The following is a 24,958-nucleotide window of genomic DNA, read 5'->3' as shown; positions in this document are numbered from 1 at the left end:
CAGCTGTCCCTGAGCACTGTCTCAGGGAGGTCTAAGGACTGTACCCCTAGGGAAGCTCCTCAAGGAACTTAAATGGCAGCTCAGTCCACAATCCAAATTGCTTTTCCAGATAACATGCACACAATGCTTCAGTTCACCCACAGTGGGAACAACCTTCTGCAGAGGAAGAGCTGTATCAACCTGTACTAAGATCTGGGGTTGTGTTGTCCAAGGGCACAGACACAAACCCTCTTTTCCCTCTCCCTCATCCTGTCCCTGAAGAGCTGAGATGAAGACCAGGGGCTGAAGCACTTGCAGTACACAGCTGACCAATGTCTGAGGCTTCTCTTGACTGCTCCAGATCCTGCTGGACTCAGCTGCATCCAGGCTGCAGCATCAAAGCTTCATCTTTACATTTCTTATTCTTTCAGAGCCCACCAGCCACCTCACCCTCTGCCTGAGGAACCAGGGATGAGGTTGCCAGCCTCTGGTTCTAAAGCCAAAGTGGTTCCATGGTGACTCCAGCCCTGCTGTGTTGGTGCAGCAGTGCCTTCCAGCCTGAAGCTGGGAAGTTTTCCATGGATTTCTCATATTTGCCCTCAGCCACCTCTTTCTTCCAGCTGATCAGCTGTGTGGGAGATGTGTGGCTCCCTGGCAGTCTGTAGGATTGAGGCCAGCTCTGGATCAGAGCCTTCCCACTGGCTGCCATAAAAACTGGAGACCCATTCACTTCTTTCAGGATACATCTGATAAGGTTTTTGTTTCCAGCAAGTCTACCACACCACATCTAGGTATCAAATAAAGCAGTTTATTTGGCATAGACTGAAATGAACTGCAACAGAAGTTTAGGCAGAACAAAGCCTAGATACACAAACTGGAATGAGTGCAGTTAGAGTCTCAGTTACAATCTAATGACTAAACAAGGTAAAAAAAGTACATTTCAGAAAGTCTCCCAGTCTTGTCCTGTTCACCCAGAGACGTCGTGGCTCACTGATGCATTGTACCTTTCGTCTTTTAAAGAGATGTCATCAAAATTACAGTTGTATTTTGCAGTTACAGTGAATTTTGGTTAGGAAATCAGAAGAGACTTATCTACAGGCTGCTCTTCAAACACTGTTTGCATTTCAAAGAGCACTGGGAGCCTGTTTTAAGGCTTTCAAGTTGAATCCATGAACCTTGTGCATCAAATAACCCATACTTTGATATCTGTCAAAAGAGTAAGGAGGGGGTGAGCAAGCTTTTGCTTTATCTACTCCAAACCCACACACTAGGCCTTCTCAACCCTGGCTGAAATATCACAGAAATAAAGATACAGACAATACCAGGCTAACTTAAACCATCTCACAAATACAAATGATCCTGGTCAGAGTCACCAGGCTGACTGGGGCATGCAACATTTACCTCCCTTGTGCTATATTCCAGGCTAAGAGTAACCAGGGAGGTTTTTACACCAGCAAATACCATCTTGCAGATCATGCCCCAGATGCCACTGGCATTTTAAACCATTCCAGCCAAAGCATTTCAGCATTTCAAACCATTAGAAATGCTGAGAAAAGGGGGGGTGATTAAATGAGGACTTTCCTAGGTTCATTTTTTATGATTCAGCAAATCACCAGTCATGTCATTCAAAGGAAAATACTTTCAGTTCATTACTTTTGCATGACCATGTAATGACCTAAGAGTTATTTACTCCAGTTACTCCCCATAAATATTCATAGTTTATTTACAGATTTCTCTAGTCTTTTAAGTGTTTTCAAAGGTGAAGCCAGAATTACCTTTGGCAGTGAATGAGGTAAGTTAAGTGAAAGTGTTTGCTCTACAACACCTGGTGCTCCACTTTGTCTTTATTTTCATTAAACATCTTTGTAGCCTAGGAGTTATACCAGTTGAGAGTTAATCACCAATCACTGTTACCTATGGAGAAGTAATTCCCAAAAGCCTAGAAATTTCAATTGCTTTAAAACACAAAGTTTACATGGCTCTCTTTTAACTCTGCTGATCCTATTACAGCTGATGTGAACTGATTTTAAAGTTTTATCTGTACACTTATTATTTATTACACTTTGATACAGGTTCAGAACCGAACCACTCGATTTAAACACCAAGTCAATGACAAGAATTAGTCTTAATGCCAAGTGGAGAAAACTGCTAAATTAGGTGCCAGTCTTATTTTTCCTTCCAGACCTTCAGAACAACGTAAACCTCCAGCTGTACCTAGTCCCAGACAGACATTACTGAGTCATCTGTGTGCTGAGTTAATTCCCCCAATGTTAAATTATGAATTGTGTAGTCTGATGCCTGAGCAGACAACCCCGTGCCCCACTCCTCAGGTTGCCAGGGAAGATCAAACCACTCCAGCGCCGCTGTGTCAGCAGAGTCCTCAGACAGACCAAGCCCTTGGAACACACTTACCTTGACTGCTTTACTTAAATGACCTGTGAAACTCCTAACCTGCCTTTCCTAGGGGAGCAGATCACAGAAATGATAAAAAGGCAGCAGAAGGCTGCAGGATTTAATTTCAAAACCCCTCGGTTTGAGTGTTTATGAGCTGCTGCTGGATCTGCCTCTGGACTGTGTTTACTGACATCAAAGCTACCAGATTAATGTGAGGTAGTAAAACCAGATGCTATCCTATAGTCAGATCATATTTATATTAATATTAATGGTACCTCAAGAATTGTAATTAATGAGGAAGACAAAAGGAACTGATGTGACTCTTCAACGGAGAAATAAAAAGAGAAAGAAAAGAGGCAGGTGACAAAGAGGGACAGGGAAAAAGTGATCAAAAGCTTTTATATAGAATACTGGTTCTTATCATATTTATTTATACTACACATCTGGGGAAATAACCATTTCCAAACAACTGTCTGACAACAGTTTGATGACTGGAGAAACACAAAAGCTCATAAGCTCTGTTCTCACTCTGGGTTCCCCTCTGGCATAGTATAAATAAACTACACGTCATGGGCAGCTTGATACATGATACTTTCATTCATTAAGGATGATGATCAGGTACAATTTCCATTTCACATCACAAGGCTGATCCCTAATTTATGAAAATAGAGCATATATATTTTGTACATTTTTTTATATATATAAATATGTATATATATATAAAAAAAAGACACACTGCCTGTCAACTTAACACACACACACACACACATACACACACATGGATATTGTACACACCCACCCAGGAGCAACATGTCTGATACCAATATTGTATTTTGTGTACACACACCCTACATCTAGTAGTAAATAAGAAAATCCCTTTTATGGCAAATTCTGCAGGCAAAAAGAAGAAAAAAAATCAATACAAAATACTTTGTTGTACAAAACTGCATTTTTACAAGATCAACCAACATTGTAACATACCCCTCAATAATGCACTACATCCCTACAAGAAAAAAAGAATAATCAAATCTTTATACAATTGTAAAAAAAAAAAAAAGTGTAAGCTGCTCTGCAACCTTCCTTTGCTAAAAGTTAGATACATTACACCATTCTAGCAGCAGATTAATAAATAAAGATTAAATAGTCTATTATACAAAGCCATACAGAATGGCAGATTTAAAACCAAAAAGCTTTGCAGATCCTTTCACTTCCTACACGAATCTTTTTAATTAAGAGTAAGACTCAGTATAAAACTGCCAGCACTGTATCTACAGAATACAAAGAAAATCCAAGGGAAGTAAAATATTTAACAGTTTATGGCACCTTTACTGCAAAACATTTTTGAAAGGCTCTGTTTCCCTACAACTAATGAGTAAAGGGCTATTTACCTCATAGCTTTTATTAAGCAAACTCGATACAACCAACCACACAGTGGCAAGAGACAGAACCAGCTGTTCCCAGCTGCAAAAATGTATTGATTTCCACCCTAAACCAGCATCATTTAGGTGTCAAGAAAAGAAACAACAAGTCAGAGTCCCGCTTGTGCTGAGCTTCCCAAGGCTGCTTTTGTTCCTCGTGTGGCAAATTCTCTCTCTCATTTGTGTTAGGTTCCTGTTGCTTAGTAACTATTTTCATGTCCAGCCAAGATGTAGAGATTGCTGTGGGCAGTCGGGTTTTCTGTGGGCCTGCTTTCCAACACCACCACTCTGCAATCAAACACAAACAGAACCCAAACTGGTGAGTGGGAAAAGAGGGAAGTTACTCCTCGGTGTAACTACTAAGGAGATAGGAACTTGTTGCTCCCAGGTTTCTGCAGACTGGAGGGATAAGGGGTTCTTCTAAATATCTTGGGTGTTTTGTTCTTTAAATCAGTGACCTCATTTTCCAGCATCACTTCTGATAAAAACACTCGAATCCCAGAGTGCCAGGTGGGAAGGGCCCCCAAGGCCCCTCTGCTCCAACCCTTCTCATCTTCTTGTTTCTCTGAGATGTCTCAGCACCCCCTGGAGCTGAGACTTCCAACTTTCCAGAGTGGGGGAATCCACCCCTTCCCCTGGGAGACCATTCCAAGCTCTGACTGTCCTCATGGGGAAACATTTTCCTCTGGTGTTCAGACAGAATCTAAACAGTAAAGTGGAATACACAAGGAACGGAGAATTAGGAGCAGCTTCTTGAACCAGAATCATCCCCTTCCAACCACAGACATGTGGAATGTGTAACAAACCCCTACAACCTCCACCCTGAAATAAGCCAAGTCCTCTGCTTCTGCTGGGAGGTTACTTCAGAGCCAGCACTGTGAGGAGACACAACCCTCCTGTCATCTGCAGCCTCACTGTTTATGCCTTCAAGAAGCATCAGCCACTGACCTGAACACTTCTCCCCTCTAAATATTTATCAGCCAATGGGTTCAGCCTTTGTCCTGCTGGATCATGTTCCTGTAGGCTCTGGAAAAGCTGTTTCTCCCTGCTTTGTCACACTGACTGCCATGCTGAACCCCAGCCCTCATCTCAGTGGTCTATAAAGTCAGGCCCTTGATCTCCTCTCTCCCAACTGCTCCTGAATTTCTCTGCACCAGACGAAATGAAGACTCACTCTGAGCAGCCTCTGTCCCTAATCTTCACTTAGTAGTAGATCACTTAAATGATCCCAGTCAAAAAGATGCTGCAACATCTCATTCACTTAAATGGTAGCAAAGACTCCTGTTCCAGTTGTACAGAGATGGAAGAATACAAAACTAAGGATTTTTGGCAGTTCAGTGAGGTCACAATAGAAGAAAATGGCTTCACTGCAAAGCTGCATGCAGCAGGAGGACTTCAGCCCCAAGAAACTGTTCCTCAGACATGCACATCTCCTACAGAAGTGCAAGCTGAACCAGATGAGACACTGCTGCCCATCCCTATGTGTTCAGTACACTCCTGAGTTCTCCAGCCCTACACAGAAACAGGGAACATTTAAGGGTACCAACTCCAATCCACCAGAAATATTCACTGATGGTGGCACAGCACACATCTGGGCTTGCACATCTGGCACCTGGACTGCAGTGGAGCTCAGCAAAAGCTCATTCTTGCAATCAGATGCTCTCTGCTCTGCTGGGGGCAACAGGGGAGGAATCTGCCACTGCCTGTCTGCACCAAGAGAATAACAGACAGAAAAGAGGGAGTTTTCATTGCCAGAGATTTTGGTTTTGAGCTCCCAGAGTCAGCAGTGGCAAAGATCTTCATTTCCAGCTGCAGGGATAAGGGACAGGGCACAAAGCAGAGATGACAGCTCCACAAAAGAGCTTGCATGCTCTCACTCTCTTTCTGCACTAGGGATCCAAGATTATAAATTCCCAAAATTATGGCTTACTTACAGAGAGCAAGTCAGAGCCAGGCTTCCCAAAAGCCAGACAAGGGAGCAGATGATCAGGAATTAAAACTGATTTTCTGAACTCATTATTCTCTTCTACATTTAGCACTCTGGCTGCCTGAGAAATCAGAAGCACACATATCCACACCTGGAGCCTGGGGAGCAGCTGCTGAGATTTCAAACCTGGAGGCAGCTGCACCTCTGCCCAACATCTGTAGCTGCAAGGAACCATCTGGATGTTATGGAGAATAAAAGAATTAAACCCCACCTGCCATCTGGTCTGCTCTGCTATTTCCAGACCTCAGGTCCAGAGGTGTGAAGATCATTTTTAAGTAACCAGCTGTCAAAATAATTCCCCAGGAGAATCCAAGCCAGAAGCTTTCCCAGAAGTGCACTGAGGACCCTGCTTACCATGACCCAAAGGCAGCTCTGAGCACTCCCTGCTGCTTCTCTCCTCACCTTGCACCTCCAGCCAGTTGTGTTTGTTCCTGCTTCTGGCTCTGCACTGGAGAGTCACAGGGGCTCTTAGTAATAATTTTGGATGCAGATGCAATCACTAATTAATTTTTTGGCTGCTGCAGGCAGAAACAGTGCTTCCTGCCTCCACCAGGACAGCCTACAGATAGAGCTGTGGTGGGCTGGAAGCCAGTTCCAGCTGGAAGAGAGAAACCTGGTTTAAATAAAATGAAATTTTAATGTTTCTTCAAGGTGATTACCTGTCTGATCCCAGCAAACGGAAAACCCTGGTTTCATCTGATATCTCCTGGGTGACCTGTAGAAAAATGGAGACATTTAGGTCCATTTCAGTAGCAAAATGAAATTTATTGGCCTAAGTTGGAGGGGAATAAAAAGAGATCAGTCTCCTTGAAAAGTCAAATATAACTAAGTGCAAATTACAGGAGTGCATTGAATAAATGGATGCTAAGTAAAAAAGATTTTTAAGTTTCATAAAATACAACTTATTTTAAATAATTTTTGTCTTGTAGACTGCTATCAGTGCAGATGACTTAGTGACACAGATGGAATATGGTAAACAAATCTTTGTCAGCAGAGACTGGCCAGCTTTTCCCTGCATTTTCACAGAGGATGCCATCAAAAAGCACAATGCTCATCTTGGAAAAAGGACAGATTTATTCATGGGGACACTTTAAAAAAAAAGACAAAAAAAGAAACAAGAAAGAATGTCTTCTTTTTTTAAAAAGGGATGCTGGCAACTTGAGCTTTTCATTCAAGATCCAAGAAACCCAAATGCAGTTTATACCAGCTCTGTACCAGCTCTGTGCAGAACCAGTTCAGGAGTTTCTTGGATATTCTTAGAAACAGCTGGCCAAAGCATGTGCCTGAGCTTCACCAAGAATAACTCAGGAGGAGAAGTCAGAGAAAGCAACCAGCAAGCTGAAGCAATGGAGCATGAGCATTATCACAAGGGAGGCAGCAAGAGGAGCCAAAGGATCAGGTGGTAAATAAGGAGCAGGAAGAAATTAGACCTGGAGGGACTGGGAGATGACTTACTTCATCTGACTTAAAGCTTTTGCCCTGCATGCCATGTTTCCAGAAGGCCAGCACACTGTCTTGAAGGCACACTGCAAAGGAGAAACACAACATCAGAGCCAAGCATGACTGATCTGAACCAAGGAAACTCTGGTTTCTCACCAGCACTGAAAATAAGAAGTGTGTGGGGAAAGGACATGGTGAGCCCTGGACTCCTGGCAGAAGAACCCAACTCCAAAATCACTGGAGAAAAACTGGATGGAAATCACTACTTGGAGGCAAGGGACACATTAGGGTTTTTTTAAAGTGAAATTCAAAACACATCACTCAGACATTCCCTGTGTGCCAGGACAAGAGAGGCATCTCTGGTTTCCCCTTTCTTCCCGTTTGCTTCTCTTCTCTGGATCCTTTTTTTCCTAATGATTCTGGAGAAAACACTAGGAAGTCCATAAGCAACCTGCCAACTAAAACACTGTGGGCTGCTGGAAATTACAGGTCATTTGAGTTATTATGTTTACTTCAAAATAGGCTTGAGTATGAGAAAAGGGAGGAGTCTCCCATTCAGTGTAAGAGAGAGAACACACAAAATGAATGATTTAACTACCAGACAGGATGAAGAGCCTGGTGTTCTTGAAACAATGTGACAGAAACATGCTTTACACCCTGTAAAATCCCAAATCCTACTCATTTTCCTTTATTATTCCTTCAAGCTACATTTTGTAGCTGCTCAGTATCAGCCATGCCCTAAACACACAGAGCAAAGGGAATGAGCAGAATCCTAAGAGCAACACTTGTCACCACAGCCTCAGACTGATCTTCACCTGCTGCTCCTCACTCCACCCAGCAATCAGAGGATGAATATTTGTTTAATTCCCTGAATTCCCAACAGACTGCCTGGAGTGGGAAGAACTGCTCACACTCTTCCATGTCAGCTGGTAAGTGCAAGGCTTGGGGATAAACACTTCTGTCTCTGAATTCCTTCAGAGTTCAAGGAAAAGGGAATGGTCAAGTCCCATTTTGCATGCAGCAGCAGCAACTAATTAGAACATGTCAGAATTGATTAAAAATCAGGACAGGATTGACATAGCTAAACAGAGATGCTGTATAAAACCAATGTGCACTGCTTCACCAACTGCTGTTAAAATACAAACTACCTGGGTTGAGAATCTTCTGCTCAAGTTGTACAGAGCTGCTAACAAAACCAAGGTGTGTCTTTACTTTTTTCTGATGGATTTTGACTCCAGAAAGAAATCTAATAGTTCCATATCTCAGAAACTGATCTTAATTAGGTGCTTCTGACAGCTGATTACATCAGAAATACTTCTTGACAACTACAAGTTTTAGAAGCAAGGCTGCTATCCTCTAAAAGTAGAAAGACAGCAGCCTGTCCTCCTAAGAATTAGATTCAAATACTGCTACCCTGACTCTTAAAAAATGGCTGGGCTATCACTTTAAATAAAATTTTAATTTTAGAATATTAACACAAACTTATATCTTATTAAAACATTATTTCCTCCCCAAAGGTCCTTCTCAGTGCTATGGAAATGATCACAAACTAGTCAGCCTTTTTTGTTATCATCCAAATCATGATACATCTTAATTATAAAATGGAAATTATGGGACACACTACCTGCAACTTTCTTCAGCATGTCCATGGAGACAGAAACAGCTGACAATATCCTGACATGTGCAGGTTTTAGTGTCAGGCCCCACTGGGTGCACTAGACCAGTCTGGTTTATTTAAAAGCCTTCAACACTTTTAAGTTCTTGGTCCTTGAGGATGATAGCAAAGGAAATATCACTTACCCACTGACTCAATGCAGAAATCAAAGCTCAGCTCAGATGCCAACTTCTTGCTTGACTTCAGCTTCCCATGTAAATTCACAATTTTCACAAATTCTCAAGAAAAACAGGAAAAAACCCAAGTATTAAAATCCACCACTGCAAAGGATTACTGATGGCTTGAAGTATGAAATACTAATTTCACCTTTCAGGCACAAAGAAATGCCCAAACCTAGTATCTACAGGATTTGCCAGAAATTAATCCAAAAGCAATACTGAAAAGCTTCTTATACACCTTGTATGTTTGTAAACTCCACTTACAACCTTCTTGCAAATAACAAACAGTGGAGAAATGTCAAAGCAACTTAAAGGTTGGCAATTGAGGCAGACTAAGTTGAGGTATTAACCTCTAGTGGATAAGAGAGTTATGGTTATAATTTCTGTGAGTGATGCAGTGTTAGCTGTCTGTCCTGGCAGCATGCACAACAGGCAAATCCCAAGTAAGTTTTGAACATTTCTGACTGGCATATATTTGAATTCTGGTCTATTAATGCTGTGTTATATTTAATTTCAAAAAGGAACCAGAATGGTACAGACATGAAGAGGGAAAGTGGCATCACAAGGAGTCAAAATGAAAACCCACTTATCTGAACTGTATCTTGTCAGAAATATTACAACACAAATTAGTAAGGATGGGAGAAAAAATAACTTGTGGCAGTTTAAAAAATGTGGTAAAACAAGTTTTACACAAGGTGTATCAAGTTGCCCAACAGAGATGTGTTACTTACTGTCCAGGCAGACAAGGACAGTGTCTCTTTCCAGCTGTGTTACATGAATGGCATCTAACTGCTGATTGCCTGCAAAAACAGAACAGATTATTTTACACCACATCATAAAACTGATCTCAGCCTCCCCTTAACCTCTCACCAATTCTTAAAGCCTTTTCAGCATGCTAGGAATCTTTTGGAGCTGCAGTATTTGTTACTTTTTGAGATTACTTTCTTTTTTTAAGGATGACAGAATGCTCTGGGAGGAGTAGAGGACCTCAGGACAAGCCCATCAGTTCCAAGCAGGTATTTAACATGAAAGCACTACTGTTTATTTGCACAAAACACATTTGGTGTTACAGCTCAACACAGTAAGTTGGTTTCCTTCATGAAGAGGCAGTCATGAACAAAAGGAGCCATCAAGGGAATCTCTGCTCCTAAAAAAAATGCTCTTTTCCCATAAACCTGTACCTGGAAAGATTATTGTGCTGATATTTAACTAGATGTGATAGTTTTTCTAGTTTTTATTAGTGAAGTTCTTGATACAGCTGTGAAAAAGCAGTATTCAACTGTAAAAAACCCAAACAAACAACAGCATATCCAACAAAGCCAGCAGAGCAAGGTATCAACTAGCTTTTGAAGATAAAACAAAAAACCTGCTCCTGAATAGCCAGCTGAAGATGACAAACCTCCCCCAAGGGCTGGAGGACAGACAAGAATGCATTGATGTGAACATTTACACAGGAAAGAAGAGGAAAGAGGAGGAAGACTGATCCTGGGAAAAACAGTATGCAGCCACCATTGAGAACCCAACCTGCAGTAGTGTTTAAGGGTATTTATAAAACAAAAGATGTGTCTAAAACTGAAGTCTTTAAAAAAAAAAGAGAGTTTCTACTTATAAAGTTTCTACTGAAGTTGTCAGGTCATCACCAGAAGAACTTGGGACCAGATTCAATATGCTTTATGTAGAAAAGCTGCATCATTCTGGGTGTCTAAATGACTTCTGAAGAAGGGATATCCAACAGCTGCCAGACAATAAAATGCCCACAAGATGGCCCAACACTCTTACCTGCACCAATTTCTGTAAACCAAGAAGAAGCAGAGTTCAAGTTGATTGTCTCAAACTGAACGACCTGATTTGGTTCAGTGCCCTTGCTGATAGCTACACAGACCATGGGGTATTCCTGCTCTGGGATCACAAGCATTTCAAACACATTCAAAGGGCTTGGCAAAGGGAAATCAAAGTGCTGGAAAAAAGAAACAAACATCATAAGGCATTTGTCAAGTTTCCTTTTACCTTGGAAATAAGAAGCTGAAAATAAGATGCACAAAGTCTAAAAGATAGAGAAAAAAATTTCACTGCTGCTAAAAGTGCTTTTTTAAAGCCAGCCTGAGCTGTGAGCAACATTTCATGTGCAGAGGTATATGCTGGTCTGTTGTTGCTAGTGCTGGGCTTGAGCCAACACTTGACTGACTTCAGTCACAAGATTTTCTTAGTCAAAATGTGTCAAGCCAGATTTTCAAGTGCTCAGAAGCCACAAATGGGACTCGACTGGGATGTACTTTCCATTACAACTTCTGGAAAGGCTATTTCAACAACTGCATAATGATTAAGATAAAACATTCCAAGCTAAAATGAAATACTTACCTTTATTAACATGAATTTCTGCATTGGCTCATACCACTGGAGTAGAACAATTCCAGACTGCAATGCACCACACAGGTACTTATGTCCTGTGTATGGATTTCGTACTACACAAAACAAACAAAACCCAGAAAACAACAGTTTTTAAGTTCTGGAAGTCTGAAAAGTTTTGTGCATGCTTGAAAAACAAACAAACCAAAAAGCCCTACAGCTATCTTTGCCAATAATTGAAGAAATAGCATCAGTTTCACTAATTGCCTTCTGACTTGTTTTTCCACAGTGATTCATATTGTGCTACATTCCAGATAAATTCAGTTCTACTTATAATTAATAACCTCTAACATTCCTTGAGTCCCAGTAAAGAGGCCACAGGCTGAGTGGGCAGAAAAGTTACAACACCTTCTTCTCAGGGTTGTGTGAGCAGGGGGAGTGAAAGGTCCAGGTCAGGTTGTGATTTAAAATTAAAAAAATTCCCAAGCAATGAAGATGGCCCAGGAAAGCTTCTTGTGAGCTTTGGCAGTGAATGTAATAATGTGATAAATATGATAAATGGTTTTTTTATAAGGTTGTGGATATGCAACCAGCTGGACTTCAGGATCATTTCTAAATATACATATTGTAGACACTACAACTGAGCTAAACAGGATATCCCAGTTTGCAACTAGGTATTTCAGACTCAGTTTAGGTATTTTTTAAGAGTGTAAAGGCACAATTTCACACAGCACTGGTGCTGCTTTCATAAGGTCATGGATTCTGTAGAAAGCCCTAGGGTTATTGAAAGTCAGTGAAGCCAAAGACAAATCTATACCTTTAAAAAACTTTAATTCTTTTGTGTGCACTTAGAATCTGAGTGATGGCTTCACTTCTCCCCAGACTGACATCAGTTTTATTAATGTCCAGACCTTTCTTTGTGGAAAGTACACAATTAGCCTTGCTGAAAGTTGGACTTGGGTCAAAGCTGGAGCCAAACTGACAAAGCAGAGAGCATTTTGAGCTTGGGCAACAAGTCTGGGGTTCTGTCACAAGTGTCACACGTGTAGGCAGGCTTTGTGTCCCAGGACCCAGCTGGCTCTAGTGGCACCTGAAGCCCATGACCCCAAACACTGACTCAGTCACTGAGAGCTTCAGCATCAATCAGAGTGACAGCTGCCTGGTTCTCCTGGGTTTCCCTTTGGACTTGCTGCAGGCAGCAACATTCTGAGGTGAAAAGCTGACACAAAAACTGCTTTCCCATGCCTTGCCCAACAACAGAGGCCATGAAAAAACCTGCAGGACTGCAGAGTCACTCACCTATGCAGCATTTGTGGCATCCTTTTGTATCGGGGATCTTCGTGGTTAAGGCAAACTTCCTGGAGTAATGATGAAAAAAGGGATCAACAAAGAGATGTCCAGGGCCCTTCATGCTTCCCATTCAACAGCACAAACAGCATTTATGGGGATTTTCACTTGTTCATAATTGTCTATAAGTGAAAGGTTGTTTACCTTGGTAATATTTTGTCAGGAAACCGATGGGTTTGAATGTGAGCAGCTAATCCTGTTTTTTTGGCTTGTTCAAACAAAGCTATTAAATTATGGGAGTAGAGCTGGAATGTTTTTCCTGCAAGAGAGAAAAGCACAACTGACATTGCACCCAGGCCTCCAGCAGAGAACTGCACTTCTTGTAAAAATGTATGGATAGCAAATTACCTTCTAGGGAAAGGGAGCACGTGTGTCAGGTATTTCAGGCCCAGTTATGGAGAAAGAGAAAACAACAATAATAATTCATACAGAGAAGACATGGAGTTCAACTCAAAGTTCCTTTCATTAACACTAAAGCAGCTCTGGAAGTTAATTTTTATGTATGTATTTTTAGAAGGCTGTAATCACACATCAACAATTAATTCTATTAGGACATCTTTTTTTATTAATCTATAAATCACTAGAAATGGGGCTACACAAACCTCTGTATTTAAGAGCACAGTCCTACAATTACTCTACATGCCACTGTGCCTGTTTCCTACCTACAATATCCTCTTCTAGGACATTCCTGAGAAATGTATTTTTTTCAAAAATGACCCTGCTGGATTAGCAGTATTTCACAGACACCTTGTTCTCCTCCAAAATGGGATTCTGTTTCAGGGTGGATTTATTTTCTGAGTCTGGCTCATACCAAAGATGCTGCCAGGCTGCAATATACAGAGAGTGATCAAACACTGCAGCTACATTTTGATCATGTATCTGTGTTAATCCCATCCTAATTCTGTTCTGACACATCCTTATTGCAACACTTGTTTGATGAATACCAAGTGCTGAGCTTTTCAAAACTAACTAAAAATAAATTAAAATAATAGTGAGACACTGCAGACAACTGGGTGTACTACCTGTAAATATCCAGTTTTATCTCTGAAAGTCTTTCACAAGAAACAAGGCACACTTTTCTACTTCAGTGCAATCAGAATGCATTGTACTGAGCTATAACTTTAAATGTTTGCCTTTATTTACAACTTGGTTAGTTTTCCCTCTATTCATACATACCTGACAAGGACATTAAGGTGTTATTGATGACATAGAGCCAGGTGCACTTTCGGGGGAATAACTGGAGAAAGAAAATATTTCCATGAACAGAAAGATACAGGAATTTTCAGTTATGGTTTTCCCTGCTGGCTGCAGCTCCACTGCCATTCCTGCAGGGATCAACACTGGGGAGAATCTCAGCTGCAACTAACAGCTTCCCCTTTAAGTTATTCTTTGGACCTTTTGCTTAGCCCTTTCCTCTGTCTGGAGATCATAGAATCATAGAATCATAGAATTAGCCGGGTTGGAAGGGACCTCAGAGATCATCTAGTCCAACCCTTGACCCACCGGAGCAGTTGCTAGACCATGGCACTGAGTGCCACATCCAGTCTTTTTTTAAATGTCTCCAGGGACGGAGAATCTACCACCTCACCGGGCAGTCCATTCCATAGCCTGATCACCCTCTCCAGAAAGAAATTCTTTCTAATATCTAACCTAAACCTCCCCTGGCACAACTTAAGACTGTGTCCTCTTGTCTTGTTGAAGGTCGTCTGTGAAAAGAGTCCAGTTCCCACCTCGCTACAGCCTCCTTTCAGGTAGTTGTAGACAGCAATGAGGTCTCCCCTGAGCCTCCTCTTCTCCAGGCTGAACAGCCCCAGCTCTCTCAGCCTCTCCTCACAGGGCCTGTGCTCGAGTCCCTTCACCAGCCTGGTTGCCCTCCTTTGGACCTGTTCCAGGACCTCTACATCCTTCTTAAACTGAGGGGCCCAGAACTGGACACAGGACTCGAGCTGTGGCCTCACCAGCGCTGAGTACAGGGGCAGAATCCCTTCCCTGGACCTGCTGGCGATGCTGTTTCTGATACAGGCCAGGATGCCATTGGCCTTCTTGGCCACCTGGGCACACTGCTGGCTCCTGTTCAGCTTCCTGGCAATCCAGACTCCCAGGTCCCTTTCTGCCACTCTGTGCCCAGCCTGGAGCTCCCCATGGGGTTGTTGTGGCCAAAGTGCAGGACCCGGCACTTGGCCGTGTTGAACCTCATCCCGTTGGAATCAGCCCAACTCTCCAGTCTGTCCAGGTCCCTCTGCAGAGCCCTCCTGCCTTCGAGTTGGTCCACACTTCCTCCCAGCTTGGTGTCATCTGCGAATTTGCTGATGATGGACTCAATCCCCTCATCTAAATCATCAATGAAGATATTGAACAGAACTGGGCCCAACACTGATCCCTGGGGGACACCACTAGTGACCGGCTGCCAACTGGATGCAGCCCCGTTCAGCACCACTCTCTGGGCCCGGCCCTCCAGCCAGTTCCTAACCCAGCACAGGGTGCTCCTGTCCAAGCTGTGGGCTGAAAGCTTTTTCTTCATCCTTTCCCTCTGCTACCCCTGCAACTTTCCAAATTCCATTTTTCTTTGTTGTTTAATTAGCAGCGTGGAGCCAAAGTGGAACAAGTGCCAAGGCTGCAATACCACATACAGAAAGATAGATAACATTATTATAGATAAATACTAAATCCCACACAAGTCAGAAGAGGGGGAAAACAGTGTTAGTATTTTCTGAGCAACTTGAATTACCACAAAATCCTGTATTTTGTTGGGCTTGCCTGTGTATTTGTGTTAATGTGCAGCTCTGGAAGTTCATGGAAGACACCAGGAATCATTTTTGTTTCAGAGAGGCTCACAGGGAAGCTAGGCTAGATTTCCAAGCTTTCCAAGTTAAGAACCACTTCTTGACAACCTGAAGGGAATTTTGGTAAATTTTTGCCCTTCTCAAGTTTCTTTCCTCTAGCATGATGCTCCCAGGAGCAGAGGATTTTCTCCTCTTAAGCACAGAGCTCTGTGAAATCACCTTTCTCTCACTAATACTCAGACACACCCACCCTGCCACCTCAGCTCTCTGACTTGTGCTATATCCCAACTGAACTTAAAAGCTCTTTTCAGGCCTTAAGTGCCTTTTGGAACTGCTTTAGAAGCCTACAGGTATAAATTTCATTAGCAGCAGCTGCCAATGCATCCCTTCCAAGAATATTCTGCTATTCCTGATGCTAAAAAAGTAACAATATAGTGAGTGTATGAATTGGCTTTGGAAAAGGTTAGAGGGCCCCAAAAAAGAGAAGCAAATGTGTATTTAATGTGTATTTATTGGCAGTAACAATGGCAGGTAAATGAAATGGCTGAAGGCTTTGGTAGCATCCAGTGGAGAAGCAACATGCCATCTAGTGGAAATAAGGAGAGAGAAAGGGTAGGCAATCGATTGCCTCCAAGGAGAAGAAATATGTTAGTCCTTTGAAAGCAGTGTTATACAAGGAGAAGCAAAAAATGTGGGTAGGTAGTGGAACTGTTAATTTTTGGACTTCCATTGGTGGCTTCAATGTGCATCAGCTTATGCACAAAGCCTGGTGTCCCATCTTACCCCTCTAATAGCAAACTGATGTTTTGTAACATCTCCAAACCTATTCTGTGTGTTCAGTACACCAAAACTCACCTGTTCCATTGTTGCTTCGTGAAGTTCATTCAAATTTAAAGTATAGATACCTTCTTCTGTGCCAAAGATAATGTACTGATCTAAAAAATTAAAGATAAATCAGTTATTCACAGAACCATGGAATGTCAGGGCTTGGGAGGGAGCTGTGGAGCTGCTCCAGTGCCAGCCCTGCCCCAGCAGGATCCCCCAGGGCAGGACACACAGAACACATCCAGGGGGGGTTGGAAAGGCTCCAGAGAAGGAGACTCCACAACCTCTCTGGGCAGCCTGGGCCAGGGCTCCCTCACCCTCCCAGCAGAGAAGTTTCTCCTCAGCTTCAGCTGGAACTTCCTCTCTTCTCCCTTCACTCCATTATTCCTTGTCCTACTCCTGGGCACCACTGAACAGAGATTGGCCCCTTCCTCTTGCCCCCCACCCCTCAGCTCTTGATGGACATTCAGAGATCCCCTCTCAGCCTTCTCTTCTCCAGGCTGAACACCCCCAGGGCTCTCACTCTTTCTCCCCAGCAGAGATGCTCAAGTCCCTTCAGCATCCTCAGAGCTCTCCCTTGGCCTCTCTCCAGCAGATCCCTGTCTCTCTGCAACTGGGGAGCCCCAAACTGGATCCAGTATTCCAGATGTTTGATAAAGTATTCCAGTATTTCACAACAAGCTTGGGCAACAGGCAGGTTTAAAAATACAAACCTAAAACAATTTTACCTTTAGTATCTGGATGTATCCATGATGTTGCACAATTAATCTTCAAAGGACAACCATCAAAGACTTTGGAAAAACAGGCTCCCATCTGAAAAACACCAAAACTGAAGCCTGCAACAAGTTTACAGTATAAAGTAGTTATCTTCTGGCACTTGGCCACTTAGCACACACACTGGGACACCCCTCTGTTCTCTTTTCTTCAGACACAAACTTACTCTACCATGTTCTGATGCAAAATATTTTTATCTTTCTCAAAAGCTACAATACAGCCTTCCAAATCTTTTTTGTTAAAAAAAACAAAGAGGGATTAGAACAATCTGAACAATTTTAAGTACCTACTGGGTACAAATAATATTGGGAGCTTATGTAAATGGTGTAGGATGGGAAAACAAGCAGAAATGTTGAAGTAATAACACCCTCTCACAATACTCCCACTTCTTCCCCTTTCTCTTTACTAAGCAGGGTCTGCCACTGGAGATCACAGCCCACAGTGAAGCCTCCAACCCCTTACATCCAGACTGAGTGGTGAAAGGATTTTGAGAAAAGGAAACAGATACTGTGGATTCAGTAAAGGAAAAGTAACAGGGTACAAGATGCAGAAAATCAGCCCAGATGAGCTGGTGGTTTTTTCCCTTGTCCCTGGAGACATCCCATGAAAGCAGGCACCCAATAACTCCTACTGCAAATGAGATTTCTTACCAGCACCTTTGGTGTTGGTGGTAAACCATTGATTGCAGGCTTCTGTGGGAAGAAAGAAACATCATAAAACACCTCCCAATGCACCAGTGTTAAACTAGCAAGCTGATGTGACACTGAAATCAGACTGAGAATCAAAACACTTACAGGAAAATCTCTTTTCTCTTTTTTCCGTGGCAGCTGAGGGATTTGTCCAGACCCTTCTACACTTTCTTCAATGAGTTTCAGCATGCCTTCCCCATTTCCTGAAAAGAAACCCAGACACATTTTGTAGCTCACTTCACAGAGGGAAATGGAGAATATCTTGTTGCCCTCTTCTCTCTTATCCCCTGTGTCCAGCAGGAGTGGAGAAGTGAGCTCCGAAACTCCACACAGTAGCTGAACCCTTCCCAGGGCAGCTCTCACCCTTCTGCATGCTAAGCTACACACTCCTAAAGTAATAAATATCATCCAAACAGTCCCTGGGCCAAACAGAACTGAGAATAAAGCTGTGGCAAGGTCCTTGCAGATGATGCTCCCTGCACATTGGTTGTTTTTATGCCTCCTGGAGGCTACATGGTAGTGGTACTGACTGGGTGAGTGTCCTTTTGGGGAGAACATTTCCACCATGGGGCCCAGCTCCAGGAAAAGTCATCACACAGGTAAGAAAGCAAGCTGCACCCTGTGATGATATTCAAAAAATGATCTACTGAAAATAACTGACCCTAGAACTGTTTTTTTTTTCAGAGGATGCAAGTCAGCTTTAGGAAAATAACTGCATTTACCTAAGTCACTGTATCTGGCTGTGAGCAGTCCAGGGCTACTGATGCTGCTGGTCATACCAACAGGGGAAGAATCAGCCTGAGGTCCACAGACAGGGATGCTCTGTCTCCTGTGAGCTGCTGGGGCTCTGTTCTGTGAGTCTGGGAAATGTTTTATTGTCTGACATTTCTCATCGTCAGGGAGGTTTTCCTCTGGATAACTGTTTATTCTTGGCTGCAACAAAGCAAAAGAGGTAAAGGTTACCTGGGAAATGGCACCTGGAAGCACTCATTTCAGACAAGCTGAATTCAAGTCAGACTGCTCCTACATTAAAAAAAAAATAATCTCAGCTTGTAATAAAAAGGCATCTGGCAGCAGAATCATCTAAGAGGTATTCCTTCTCTGATGGGAAGTCACAGTAGCAGGCAGAATGCAGAACAAGATCATCCCAAGCATCATGCTCTCTTTAGAGGGAAAATACCTCCAAGTCCCTTTGTCTAGGGCAGTGCTGAAGGCCAGGAGATCCCAGAGACTGTACAGACTCCAAATCACTGCAAAATGTGAAGTCTGCTAGTAAATGGTATTTAACTGAATTTATAACTCACTGAGAGCATCAGACAGAAGAGCTGCAGAGGCTGCCCAAGTGGGATTTGCCTCCTAGAAATCCTAAAAAACACCATCTCTTACCTTAGGAGGTAGTGGAGGTGGCCCTGCTCGCTTTAGTGTTGATCTACAATGAAAAGGTACCTTGGTTAACCCAACAACATCAACAGGATTGTTTGAGAACACAGACTGTAAATAGGAAAGGACTGCACAGGAAAGGCAATCACAGCTTTGCACAATCAGGGTTAAACTAGAAGTCCAAGAGTGGGGAAAAAAGCACGTTAATTTGGTTAAAAGTGTTGGGTTTTTTTTGATAAACTCATCTTCTTTCATAAATGCCAATGTTACAGAGCATTCTGTGGTGAAGGATATTTGAAATCAGCAAATCAGCAAATAAATATATGCTCAGGGACTAGTTCCCTGCAGGTGCCCCTTTTCACTGCTTGTAATTTACTTTTGCACTTGTTTTTTTGCTAGGAAATTCTTCCCAACAGTGAAAATGCTGCATTTCTGGATCAGCCAGTAGATCACATCACAGAGCAATGTCCTCCCGTGCTTTTTTCAAAGTTTATTTAAAAAGAAGTTTCTTGGGCACCTACTCACACCCACCCTAATTGCAGCCACACTTTAGGGCCAGCCCACAAAGAGGTTCCCCACCATTTTCTGCACTTTGCAGTTTTTCTCCCAGATCAGACAAACATTTGGACACCAGAGGAGCTGCACATGCCCCACCAGAGCTCTGCAGGACTATCTGCATGTCCTGGCTCATGATCAATGGATGAACCAAGACAAAATCTGCTTTAAAGTACTAGGCACTTCCATATACATTCCAAGATAACCTGAGGAAGGAGAGCAAGGGAGGAAAGCATCACTCTGTGGATGTTCTGCTGGTGATCAGATGAACAGCCAAGCGTGTGTTAGGTCTTTGGGTGCAACCTGCCCTCACTTATTTACACCTGGCAGAGCTGCCTGCAGCATTTGAAGGAGAGAGGGTTTGCCAGAGAGCTGCTTGCTTTAGCAGGAGCCATGAGGAGCAAACACAACTGTAAGAGATCCACTCACTCTTCAACATCTTCAGGCCCGTCGCCAAACTTTGTAAGCAGTCCCCTAGGTAAAATGTTTGTAAAATTAAAAGTTCTGCTCTAAGGTCAACACGTGCAACTGAACCCAGGGCTGACATCATCTCATTTCATAACAAGCACCTCCCAGACCTTTTCAAAACAAAGTTTTTCTCTCTAACCCTCTCTCATTTTGTGTGGTCCTTTCCTTCCCCCTACCCCCCACCCCCAATTTAAGCTTTCTTCCATCCCAGATACCATCAACTCATCTTTCACTGCCTACTTGGTACTTTAAATATTGCTGAAATGCCTAATAAAAGGGCAGTATTAAAAAATGAAATTAATTGCAATAAAATGAAAGTAAAATGAAATAAAATATGAGAACAGAGGCAGCTACTAGGAAACAAATGAAGAAGAGTTTTATGAAGGGAAGTTCCCTGCTTCAGTGCTATGTTCTGAAGACACAGACTGTTTCCCATCATAGTGGGAATTTTTGTTTCAAAGCTACCCCAGGGTCAAAAAACAAAAAACCAACCCAAAACTGTGACTAGATGATCAAAGCAGAACTGAAAATATCATCCTGCAACAAATCAAAACTGGTGAAATTGTGCAAAGCAGCAATTCTCCAGCTGTCTTAAAAAAAAACACCAAAATAAATGAACTGCATTAAAAACTGCAAATCTAACCCCATTAAAGTGCATTCCTTGGTTCACTGTTGTGATGCTGTGCAGTCTGGGCTTCTGCATTTAGAAATGGGGAGGTGATGAGGGAGTTCAGAACCTGGCAGTGCTCAACCAGGGATAGGATGGAGAGAAGTCCAGTGAAGTCCAAACTTTTGCCCACAGAGCAGACATCTCCATACCCCAGCAACTCACACATCCTTCCAGAACATGTCACCCAGGGATAACAAACAGGAAAAGGAAAAAAATCTTCTATAAAAACTAACCCTGTGAAATTTGGGTTAAGGTAAAATTTCCCTGCAAGTTCCTTCTGGAAGGAGAGTGACAGACAGCTGCTAACAGGAGCTATTAAAAATATTTTTTTTAAGTCCAGCCATCAACAAACAACACCTCAATAATACAGAACATGTCTTTTAAAAGTCATGTTACAATGAGGATGAGGAAAAAAAAAAGAGAAGTAAGTTCAACCATCAGGTAAAATATCTGGTATCCCTCTTTCCAGTCAAGTACTTCCTGACTTGAAGATAATCACCACTCACTCTGCTCCAAGCCAAAGGGCATGAACAGCAAGGACCCCCCAGCACACATCCTCCCTGGGATTACTCAGAATTGCTGGGACACCAGAGCTATGTGTTTCCTGTTTATCTTTGCAAACTGGAAGTGGTTTCCAAGCAAGCAGCACAGATTCACCATCCAGAAAACTTTCTGCCTGTCCTCCTTCCAACACTAAATCTGCATTTTGTAACATTTGCTGTGGCTACCTTCATTCTGCTTTTTAATCCAGTACTCAGCTGGTACAGACAATAATGCTACAGAAACAGAATCAAACCAAGAAGTCACTCTGCTGGGAGGATTTTCCCTCCCTCCCTCCCTCCTCCTTGACCCTGCAGATCTCAGCTGGCTGCAGAAATTCAGGCACTGCCCAGTGAGGCTTTCAGCTCATCAGGGTCACACAAACAAAGCCAAGAGGAAGGAAAGCAGTTGCTGTCACTGCTGGCCAGGGAAAGGCAGGGCCCAGAGAGCCACCCCAAACTTTTTTACTACAATGACAGCAAGACCAGAAAAACAGATTGAGCTTCAAAAGTCCCAAACACCAGCAAACTCCAGAGCCAGCTTTGCAGGGGGCTGCAATGTCAGCTGACAGCTTATGCAAGCTCTTATCTGCAGAAAAGCCAAAAAACCTCCCCATCTGCTAGGACTCAGTTCCAAACAAAGATGGGAAATGGGTTCTTTGAGCTGAGCAATTATTTCAGCTGAAACACCATCCTTCCCTCCACATGTGCATCAGTCAGGACTCCTGAACTTCATATTCTTCACTGCAAGTCCAAAGATCGCTTTTAAAGGCAGAACCCAGTAGTTTGCAGGAAAGGGAAGCCCCACACCTAATAAATTCAGTCCTAACTCAAGAGTTGTGCTCCTTTACTTCAGGTCTGCTTTATCCCAGGGGAAATCACTTGTATCTTTACCTAAAACATTTCCCCCTGGAAGACTACCTGACTGTATTCCAAATGATGCAGCAGGAGCAGTGGTGCCATTGCACTGAACCTGCTAAAACTCCACAACTTCAGAGCTGGTTTCTCCTTCCTTTTCTTGCAAGGCTCTGGCTGCAAACATGAGTTGTCACAGGATGTCACAACCACAGCATAGAAGAGAAGTGCAAGGCCAGGGCAGGCTCCTGAACTCAGCCCCTGGGAGGTTACCAGCTTGGCTGCAGAAAGTTGACCTTGGCTGGGTGATTTAATCGTGCTGACTGCGCTTTTACACTCCACTTCCCACCTACAGCTGAGGAACTACAATAAATTTAAACCAAACCACTTTGTGATTAGAAGAGATTAAAAGCCATTCCCCAAGAGAATAACCCACCAGGTGCAGAGGGAGGACTGCACACTGGGTAAAAACTCCTTTAACTTTATGAATATTAAAGTGGAGCAGGGCTTATGGTTTAATTTTCCACTGTTGCTCCATTATTTTTTCCAAGAGTATTTTCATATTAAGTCAGAGAAATAAAAGATGTTTTTTAAATCTGTACTTACTTGCTGCTTCCACCATCAACGAAAGGATTCCAATGTGAAGCAAAGTCAGTGCCAGCTGCCACGACCTGAAGATGCAGAAGATGCAGATATTTTCTTTTTTTTTTCCTTTCCCTTGTCAAATCTTTTCAACAGCACATGAAGAGGCCTGGGAGATTCCCAAGCCCTGCAAAATGACTCAGAAGCAGTAAAATACAATTCTGAAGTGAAATAATATTTTACAACCTAATTATAAAAGCACTTGTTGAAAAGGTAAGTTTGGTTTTTTGAAAATTTTTTTCACCCTGAGGACAGTCAGAGCTTGGAATGGTCTCCCAGGGGAAGGGGTGGATTCCCCCACTCTGGAGAGTTGGAAGTCTCAGCTCCAGGGGGTGCTGAGACATCTCAGAGAAACAAGAAGATGAGAAGGGTTGGAGCAGATGGGCCTTGGGGACCCTTCCAACCTGAGAGTCTGGGATTCTGATTCTTCTTCTTAGACTTAAAAGCAGCACCTGGAAATAGGGTAATGCCAGCAGCAATAAGTAACACAATAGCAAAAATTTATGGTGAAAATCATGATTTTCCATTCCAGGCACATGCAAGACACTCTTCCAACAAGAGAATACACTGCAGTCACCTCCAAAACTTGTAGGAGAGGCTGGGAGTGCTCCTGTCACTAGAAAGGGAACTGCAGGGACCTGCCTGGTAACAACAGACCCAGATCTAATCAGTCACAGTCAAAAAAAGATGAGCTGATACCTACCTGGACAACTGCAGTAAAGAAAAACAGGAATGGGATTTTTTCAGGAGTGCTGAGCCCTACTGTCTCCAAATCCAACTTAGGGGCAGCTGTTGCTATTCACAACACTTCTTAAAAAATGAAGCCCTTGTGTACCCAGGCACATCTGAGTCCCAAAGAACATTGGAGAGCTGATCTGCAGGGAACTGCTGAGGGCTGGAACAAACAGCACCAGCTCACAGGGGGCAAAACTGGCTGCATGTGAGCTGGCTGCCTTCCAAGAAACAAGCAGCAAATAGTAGGAAGAGCAGGGACTCAGATGCAGAATGGCCTCTTCACATTATCAAATTAATTGGCATGTTTAGGTTTGGGTTTGTTTTGGCTTTTTTTTCAACTGAGAGTGACTCTCTGCACAAAACATAGAGGGCAAATCATTTTCCTAAAAGTGTGGCAATTGTCTGACAACCAAGAGTTGGTCTGCTTGTGACTTTATAGTTCAGAGATGGATTAATTTGAGTTGAACTGCAATCAAGACACTATGATTTTAATAAATGAAAGAAAAACCAAAGTTGTCCTTACCATTTCATCCCGAGCTTCTGTTTCTTTCCGTAGAGGTGGCTCAAACTGCAGCTTATCAACTACAAAACATAGTATTTTTACATTTAATACACACAGCATTAAGCTAGTGCTTTTTCAATGCTTACAGCAGTGAAACATTTTGTAACAGATCTAAATACTATGTACACAACACTGAATTTGCCTGTACAACATGACCATCCCTTATATATCAGCACTGTTGTCTAAATGCTTGAAAGTTGCAAATATTAAAGAAAGAGACCAAAAGTAAACACCAAGGTGTTATATGAAAGTGCACTAAACTGTAACTGCATAACATGTTACTCTTCAAGCACAGGAAAGAGCAGAAAGAGGCTTTTTTTAACACCAAGCTTTCTAAAAGTGTGATGTGCAGAGGAGCAGATCACGTTTACACTACAGACATCTATTTAAACCTGAAGAAAGGCTGATCCACTCCCCTCCAAACGTCAACTTAGATCCAACTGAGCTGTGTATTAATATTATTTTTAAAGGAAAGAAAATATCAACAGAGAATGCATTATGTTAACATGTATTCTGATCAGGACAGCTATTGCAATAGCAATTGCTCCACTGGGGTCAAGAAAAGACTGAACTTATGAATGTGAAACAGTGTACAGACAAGCTCAAAATGCTGCATATTTTCTATTTTTTCTCATCACACCATGACACCTGCTGTAGCCATGTGAAAAGATGCCATTCTAATTATCAACTCGCTCTCATTTTCTGATGTTTGCATGTTATTATTCTTTTGCTGTCTT

At 42.6% G+C, this 24,958-nt stretch overlaps 1 protein-coding gene across 3 annotated transcripts in view; it reads right to left on the bottom strand.

Moving 5' to 3' along the window:
• Positions 1-769: 769 nt before the first annotated feature.
• MAP4K5 (mitogen-activated protein kinase kinase kinase kinase 5) overlaps positions 770-24,958 on the bottom strand; it is a 72,891-nt gene continuing 48,702 nt past the window's right edge. The window contains exons 14-33 of one of the 3 annotated variants that reach the window (XM_030452379.1): positions 24,183-24,241; positions 22,889-22,953; positions 20,180-20,224; positions 19,202-19,244; positions 18,538-18,748; positions 17,921-18,018; positions 17,777-17,818; positions 17,081-17,165; positions 16,383-16,462; positions 13,921-13,981; positions 13,093-13,095; positions 12,889-13,003; positions 12,697-12,755; positions 11,410-11,513; positions 10,831-11,008; positions 9,783-9,851; positions 9,019-9,111; positions 7,234-7,304; positions 6,438-6,493; positions 3,116-4,079 (exon numbers count right to left, since the gene is read on the bottom strand). In XM_030452379.1, coding sequence (XP_030308239.1) covers positions 3,992-4,079; positions 6,438-6,493; positions 7,234-7,304; positions 9,019-9,111; positions 9,783-9,851; positions 10,831-11,008; positions 11,410-11,513; positions 12,697-12,755; positions 12,889-13,003; positions 13,093-13,095; positions 13,921-13,981; positions 16,383-16,462; positions 17,081-17,165; positions 17,777-17,818; positions 17,921-18,018; positions 18,538-18,748; positions 19,202-19,244; positions 20,180-20,224; positions 22,889-22,953; positions 24,183-24,241 — 1,625 coding nt within the window. In that variant the 3' untranslated portion in view covers positions 3,116-3,991. Of the gene's footprint in view, positions 4,080-6,437; positions 6,494-7,233; positions 7,305-9,018; positions 9,112-9,782; positions 9,852-10,830; positions 11,009-11,409; positions 11,514-12,696; positions 12,756-12,888; positions 13,004-13,092; positions 13,096-13,920; positions 13,982-16,382; positions 16,463-17,080; positions 17,166-17,776; positions 17,819-17,920; positions 18,019-18,537; positions 18,749-19,201; positions 19,245-20,179; positions 20,225-22,888; positions 22,954-24,182; positions 24,242-24,958 lie in introns of all 3 variants that reach the window. The other 2 variants (XM_030452380.1, XM_030452381.1) reach the window with 2 other exon arrangements.

Source organism: Calypte anna, chromosome 5A (assembly GCF_003957555.1).
Source record: "Calypte anna isolate BGI_N300 chromosome 5A, bCalAnn1_v1.p, whole genome shotgun sequence".
In the NCBI taxonomy this organism is placed as follows: Eukaryota; Metazoa; Chordata; class Aves; order Apodiformes; family Trochilidae; genus Calypte; species Calypte anna.
This window is presented reverse-complemented; position numbering and strand designations above follow the sequence as displayed.